This window comes from Bidens hawaiensis, unplaced genomic scaffold (genome assembly GCF_021521415.1).
Source record: "Bidens hawaiensis isolate Kalapana, Puna unplaced genomic scaffold, B.hawaiensis_p1.1 tig00012076_1, whole genome shotgun sequence".
Classification (NCBI taxonomy): Eukaryota; Viridiplantae; Streptophyta; class Magnoliopsida; order Asterales; family Asteraceae; genus Bidens; species Bidens hawaiensis.
In genome coordinates, this window is record NW_027491970.1 from 440,757 (window position 1) to 448,564 (window position 7,808).

At 40.0% G+C, this 7,808-nt stretch overlaps 1 protein-coding gene across 1 annotated transcript; it reads right to left on the minus strand.

The window, feature by feature from the left end:
* Positions 1–3,097: 3,097 nt before the first annotated feature.
* Positions 3,098–6,988, minus strand: LOC143539849 (glutamate receptor 3.1-like). Its single transcript, XM_077033048.1, has 3 exons — positions 6,668–6,988; positions 3,709–4,085; positions 3,098–3,376 (listed from the first exon to the last, which is right to left on the minus strand). The coding sequence occupies exons 1-3, from the start codon at positions 6,972–6,974 to the stop codon at positions 3,098–3,100; spliced, it is 963 nt and encodes a 320-aa protein (XP_076889163.1). The 5' UTR covers positions 6,975–6,988.
* Positions 6,989–7,808: the final 820 nt, after the last annotated feature.

The following is a 7,808-nucleotide window of genomic DNA, read 5'->3' on the forward strand; positions in this document are numbered from 1 at the left end:
TGATCCGCATTAGGTTTCTGCCGGATCAATGGGGCTTTTGGCCATGGCAATTTTTCCGTGGCAAATATCTCCGTGACGCTCTTGGTGAGTGGCGTCCACCGGTGTTTTCGGTTTGAAGGGTGTGTGTTGTCCCTTCCGCCAACAAGAGGGCGAGGGCTGGATGAGGTGTCAAAGTTTACCCTTGACTGCCAAATACCTAGCCGCCTCTTTTTGTTCTGCCGGGCGATCCTAACGTTGTTCTCCCTTGTCCTCTGCGTGTAGAGGTGTGTACTCTGGGGAAGATCTCTTCCCAGCTGCTTCTCCGTCTCGGCAAAGCGCTTGGCTGCCGTCATGATGGCATCCCATGTGGATGGCATGCCGTCCTTACCTGTCAATGTGCGGATAAGCTCTGGGTACTCGGCGCCCTGGATGAAAGCGGCGCGAACAAGATCTTCACTTATGTTACCCAGACTCAGCTTCTTGGAGTTGAAGCGGGTGATGAAGTCTAGTAAAGATTCATCCTCCTCTCTAACGCAGTTGAGGATCGTCCACTGCTCTTCAGTATACTTCCTCTGCTGGCTGAAGTGTTGGCTGAACTTATTCTGAAAGTAAGCCCAGTCATATATGTGGTGGACCGGTAAACGATCGAACCATGCCCTGGCTGCTCCGACCAGAGTCATCTGGAACATGTAACACCACGTGGGTTCCGTCCAGTTACTGACGGTAGCCCCCGCAATGAACCTGTTCAGATGGTCGTCTGGGTCGGATAGACCATCATAAGTGCCAATGTTGGACATTTGTTTGGCACTTCTCGGGGCGATTGCTTCCGCAATATCCCTTGCAAATTTTGACTTTCCTGCATTCGTAGCAGTTGGTCTAAAGATTTTGGAGAAGTCACGCGGGTTTCTCTCCGCATTTGTTGGTTTAAAGGCTTCCCCAAAATTCCTTTTTGGCTGGGAGTCCGTTTCCTTACGCTTCCCTTTCGCCTTATGGCGAGGGTTTGCGTCGGTATCGGACTCCTCCCTCTCGTCATCTGAGTACTCGCCCTCGCTGTTCATAATGAGGTGTTGGCGAGTACTGCCGAATTCGTCAGCCTGTTGAACTGAACGCAAGCGTTCGTCCAATTCAGCTTGGAACTCTTTCTGACGTGCTTCGGCCCACGCCTTCACTTGATCTAGTGTTTGGCGAGGGACCCTCGTTCGTTTTTCCAGCTGGGTATCGGTGAACCCCTGTGGAATATTTACTGCACTTGCCCCGGCTTGGGTAGTCGGGGTAGTGTTCGTAAGGATTGTATAACCGCCGGTGTTCCCCCCAGTTGCTGGGGTTGTTACCGGGGTTTCTTGGTCGGTTACTGGCCTTTGGACCGGAGTAACGTTAACCATTTCTTCAGACAATTTGAAAAAACTAAATTAGTTCTAGCTTTTATGCACGGATGGCGCCAATGAAGAAACACTAAGTGACCCGGTGCAGATTATAGATAATCTGGGGGTTAAGTAATGTTTCCCACGAGAATGAGGCCCAACAGAGACGGTTGTTCTTCAGGGGACCTGCAAAACAAACACCGTAAGCTCGTCACTGAGAAGGGGGGGGTTCCTCCTTGTGACCACCCTCCGGCGTGAGAATCAGACTAGATTGCTCTGAATATAAGTGTATATTAAGAGATTGCTAGATAACAGGATAGCAGATGATCCTACCATTCCAAGATGTTGGAGTATTTATAGCCGAAGGTAGGTTTCCTAGAAGGTACAGCCGGCTGAATAGTATTCCTGTTCTACCAACAGTGGACTATGCACAGGCCATACTGGTTGGTGGGTAGGTTACGGCCAACAGTAACAAAGTCGGCTGCACTATTCCACCAACTGTAGATTATGCACGTCCCACCTACTGTGGATTGTACGCAGGCCATGCTGGTTGGTGAATAGGTTACGGCCAACAGTAACACTATTCCACCAACTGTAGGCTGCGCATGCCCCACAGTAAGGGTTGGTGAGTAGGCAGCGGCTAATAGTGACAAACAGTACTAGAGGGTGCTCCTCCTTGCACTGTTGTCGGTGAGCTGTCACCCTGTGATTGGCTCATGGGCTGTTCTGGTCAGATCGTCTGTCCTATCCATACCTTGGTAGGTATAGTACAAAAGATCTTACAGAATCATACGGACTGGCTCATTTAGGCGGGATTGTTCCCGCCTTGCTCATTCCTTCATGTGACTACTGAAGTAGCTAGTGTCTTGTGCGTGTAGCCCTGCTGTCTGCGGGTAGCCTTCCCTGATGGCTTGTATCCGAAACTGCGGGAACAGGCGGGGTACTTTACCATTGGGAGGCTTTCCCTGCGTGTACAGCTTGCGTACTGCGCGTAAGGTTCTCTGAGCATGGTGGGTCCTGCGGGAGCAGATGGCCTTTGCGCAGACGTCCCTGTTCAAGGTGAGTCTTGCGGGACCAACTGGGCTCTGCTAGGACCTACCTCTTCAATAACTTATTTTGTAAGATCAAATTGATCTTGTTTCAAGACCCGGGATTTATGGCACAACTCTCACAATTTATGGATTCGTAAACGACGTCAAATAAAGGAAACTAAGATGATACGAACGAGAGGGTCGAGATGGACTAGTTAGTTTAGTGTTTTACGTTTGACAGAAACAAAATGTTAGCGGTATGTTTTGATCGTTTGCTTTATGTTTGACTTAAACAAAATGTTTATATATGTTCATTAGTTGGGGTAAGTATTTGGAAAAGAAAATCTACATATACCTGTTTTTAGCTGCAAAAAGCTGGAAATGCCCAAAGTGCGCTCAAAAAAAGAAAAATAACATGACAGATACATTTAGTGGCGACACAAATAGCGGCGATATGGGACCAATAGCGAGCCATTAGCGACAACATTTTTGCGATGACAATTGAGGTCTTTAGCGGCCAAACCCAAACATATATTTACTTTTTCTTTAGAAAGCAACAAAATGCATTCAAGATGGAGAACTACTTACAATCAACCAACCACAAAATATATATAGAAGCCTAATCAAAGAAAATACGTTGAAGTGCTTACAATTAAACAACCACTATATATGCAAGCGCACACTATTGTATATTGAAACATATCAAGGAAAATAGGTCAAAAGAGTCTATTTCTCGTTTGATATGGGTAGGATTTTGTTGTTTGCACGCATAAGCGAAACTTCTGAACATATAATAGCAACAATAGTTAAAGTCACTATGGATATGAACAATCCGATAAAACTTTGGATATCAAGACTTTGCGGAAAGGCTTGATTTGGTTGTGATCCATCTGGAAAACGGAATCCAAGGTACTTTTTCTTCATTTCCATCATAATATCGCTTTCGGTAACATTTATTACGGCCCTTGAAAACTTCTGTGATAAAGGAGATCCACGGGCGAGTGCCTTGGATATTAAAAATATCAAGTTAGAGAATTTATTATAGAAAGGTAGTACGAAAGTTAACATGACAAGAGAAAAAGAATCATATAGAATATGTAGTTGGAAGGGGAGATGATGATTTGATGAGTGTATATTATATGATATTATATGCTAACACGTAGTTGGTAGTTGGATTTTTGGGTTTAATTGGGCGTCTTGATAATCTTTTCTAGATTATATTTATATTTATATCCTAGTTTAGCATATGAATTTTCTTGACCATGCATTTATTCTCAAATTTGACTTCAAATATATATGATGAAATAATTTGAAGAAAGGGAGAAAGAGAGACTCACAAATGCAATTCCAGACTCCTGGTTTATTGGTCCAAACTTCATGTAACTGGAGCTATATTTGGCAAGAAAGAGTTCGATGTAAGGAAGCTCATCAAAAATAGCATTAACTCTACCACTAGCCAACGCATTTTTGTATTCTTCAACGCTTTCGAGAGGAACGAGTTTCGTTCCAGAACAATTGTATTTTTGAATAATAAATTCTTTTAGGAAAGAACCATTTTGGTAACCTACATTTTCATAACTTGAAGGCAATTTGGGACGCATTTGATCTAGTGTCAACCACGCCGACAATGTAGCGGTGAAAATCTGAACTATTATGAAAATCATGGATAGCCACGTAACAAGCACCACTTTTGTGTTCTTATTAAGTATCTTTCCTGAAAAAAAAAACATAATGCGTAAAATACAATGAGTGTAGGCCCAAATTAAATAAGCACAAGAGCACGAACAATGTTTGATCACAACGTGATCGAGTCGTTTTATTATACCAACCAAAACCAAACTGATACATTAACAATACAAAACTCTATGATATATTATATACCAGAGTCAAACTAGCTAGAAAAAAAAAAAGAAACCCTAAACCAATCCAAAATACGAAACACAATAATGACTCAATGTTATATGGAACTACGAAAAATTTAAAGTAAACCTTTGTTTAACAAAGGCTTTTACTTGCATGGAATAAACTAGTGTTTAATGTATACGGACACTGATATCAAACTGCATACCTCAAAACAATGTTGCCCAGATTTAATCTTTACATAACTTGATCGATTAAGAAAAGATGAAACATAATTGAATCAACAAGAACTTTATTAACTATATGATAATACAAACTTTATAATAATTATGAATATTTTGACTCTTGAACATTGACCCCTATTTATAGATTAACAGAACCAATCCTAATCTGACATGTGTACATGGAAGTTATAAACTTTTCATTTGACACTTCTAGACCCTATACTTACATGGACATTCTATATACAACATAAACATACTTTGACGCAATTACACTATAACCCCTAAACTTTGACTCCCATGGATTGAACATTCCTCGCTCATGATTTCCAAATATTCTTTCACGTCCTAAGTTGTTGGTCATATCGTGAGTACAACAACCTATCTTGACTATCTCCAAGGCTTCCCTTCTTGAGCCTTATCCTTTCCTCATAGGTATTCAACTTCCAGATAATCTCATCTATCGAGACTTCATCTAAGTCGGTACTTTGCTCTATCGGTGCTGCAATCTGAATAAACCGATCTGGCACGGATTTATGGGTTTTCGTACAAGCAAGGGTTCATCCAAGGATTTTTCCAATTCACTAGCCTTAGTAGCATATGTATTTATGCTCTCCATGAAAGCGTCTACTCATTCGTCTTCCTTCACTTGCATCATTTGAAACTCCACCATTAACGATTGTAAGCGGGCCTTTTATACTCGTTCAACACCGACATGGCTTTTCTTCAACGCTTCCCACACTTCCTTCGCCATTTTGGAATTTGCCATTGGCAAAATAACACCCTCCGGTATCACTTGATACAGGTACGCAATCGTTACTTTGTCCCGCCGGACATCCGGTTGCGTATCATCCGTAGGTTATATCATTTCCCATAAACCATTCGCCTTAAGAGTAATCTTGATTTGAATCACTCAAACCGTGTAGTTTGTTGAATTTAAAATAGGGCATTGATAATGGGTTAACGATCCTATTTGTTTGTGTGTAACCTTTGCGTTGGTATTACTCGGTCCTCCCGAATCTGACATACTTTCTATGCGTATAACCTTCACTTTGACTAACTAGGGTTTCCAAACTATCCGTATAGATAAAACTACCGGTTCTATATACAAAAATCCAAAAATTCAGAATATGATTTTGCAAGCCTGAATTTCTGTAATAACCGAAACCCACAACAATTTTCAGTAACCCTCGATTATTTCCGAATGGATACTTGTTTCCTCTTGAAACGTGTTATACGAACTGATCTAACCTAACCAACCTTTTTTTCTCCTTGTTGGTTTGAAATCTTTCAACAAAATCTACTATTTTGTTGGAATAGATCACTCTTGATCTTTAACATCTGTTTCTGGTTCGTACTCGAACTAACCATCGTTGTACCTGCCTTTATTTACCGAATATTGCCGGTTTTACAATAGCATGCAAACACAATTACCGTGCTGCTCTTGACTTCCGATTACCCAGCCAGAAATTCACCCCTGACGCCCTTTTTATACCACCGAAAATCGTAGCCGCTAACACCACGCCGCTGGAATCCATCGCTGCTGCTGCCTTGCACCACCAGAATACCACTGCTTGATGCCTTCTCTTATCTACCGGAAATCACAATCGACCACCACCACGCTTCCGGAATCCACCGTCGTCTCTGCCCTACACCACCAGAATACCACCGCTTGGAATACCACCGCTGATGCCCTTACTATTCACCGGAAATCACAGTCGGTTACCACCGCAAATCACACTCTAATTTGTTAAAACAAATTGAAACTTGAATCACCACCAATCTACAATTAATTGCCAGAATCCATCGCCAATCACCACTAATCTTCAATTAATCGATCAAAGAGCGAGAGACTGACTCTCCGATACCAATTGTTGCCCATATTTGATCTTTACACAACTTGATCGATTAAGAAAAGATAAAACAGAATTGAATCAACAAGAACTTTATTAACAATATGATAATACAAACTTTATAACAATTCTGAATATTTTGACTCTTGAACATTGACCCCTATTTATAGATTAACAGAACCAATCCTAATCTGACTTGTGTACATGGAAGTTAAATACTTTTCATTTGACACTTCTAGACCCTATACTTACATGGACATTCTATATACAACATAAACATACTTTGACATAATTACACTATAAGCCCTAAACTTTGACTCCCATGGATTAATCAAATTATTTGCCAATAAACAAGTATGTACCTTCATGAAAGAAGAATGTCGAAATAGGAAACCAGACGATCATTACAACTTTCTGTCGAATTGGGACAGTAAACTTTGGGTTCCCTAGACGGTATTCCAGAATTGCAACAGCCAGTCCAATATAGATACATATACCAACTATTGCTATCCACAATCTCCAAGTAAAAGGCTTTAAGAAGGTCCACAAGGTTTGGTTCCATTCATGTGATGCACGAACAAGCATATAAACTTCAGAACTCAGATAGGGGCTTGTGAAATCAACGTATTGAGTCCGGTTGGCACGAACGGTTACATCACCCGCTACCATGTCACAAGACTGCAAGATACCAAATAGAAAATTATAATACTTTATAACCTTTGATACATTGTATTGATGTTAGTTTCATGGTTGTTATCATTTTTTCTTTTAGACCACAGTTTCACATATATGTTTGTTCTAATTAAAGGTCATTGCTTAAAAACCAGATCTGATTTTTGATCTGATTTTTAATAAGTCTTGACTGTTCATTCAAAACTCAAAAAAGTTTGCATGTCGATATAGGTTGTGTGAATGAATTTCCTAACCACTTGTGCAAGCTCCACTAGACTACATAAAATTTGTACCTAATCTTGTTCATCACAATCTGGCCTTCACTAATTGTTGATCACTATGTATTTTATTAACTAATTATGAGAAAGTGGAAACTTTCTTTTTTTTAGTTTTAAAATTTCTTTCTTCTTTCTTTTGTTCGCGAAAATGATCGGTTTTTCATTGATAACCCAACAAAGTGTTGACTGGGCTATCTAGCTTTAATCAAATAGCATGAGTCTTTTATTCCCAATTTGTTTATATAACTATTATTTCTATCAGTTGGTAAATATTTGCATTTTATCTCAATTATATATCATCCTTGCATTTTTGGAAAGAATACCGCAAAAGAAAAACACAGTTTTTTTACCATAATCAAACTAAACACTGCCCACCGGCATATGTATTTTAAACATTTTTGTAACATTCTGATTTTGAACTTAAATATAGTATCTTAGTTCACACTCAAGGATAGTTAAAACATGTTCTTGATAAGTTAAATGAACCTTTAAGATATAAGATGATTAGACAGATATCTAAAATTAATAAACAGGTAAGTAATGAATAAAATGA

What these genes read in the sequence shown, in the direction of transcription:
- LOC143539849 (XM_077033048.1), bottom strand. Translation starts at nt 6,974, where the DNA reads ATGGTAGCGGGTGATGTAACCGTTCGTGCCAACCGGACTCAATACGTT. An exon ending in GACATTCTTCTTTCATGAAG is followed by an intron (nt 4,086 to 6,667) that starts GTACATACTTGT and finishes TTTTTTTTTCAG; the next exon opens with GAAAGATACTTAATAAGAAC. An exon ending in AGGAGTCTGGAATTGCATTT is followed by an intron (nt 3,377 to 3,708) that starts GTGAGTCTCTCT and finishes TTAATATCCAAG; the next exon opens with GCACTCGCCCGTGGATCTCC.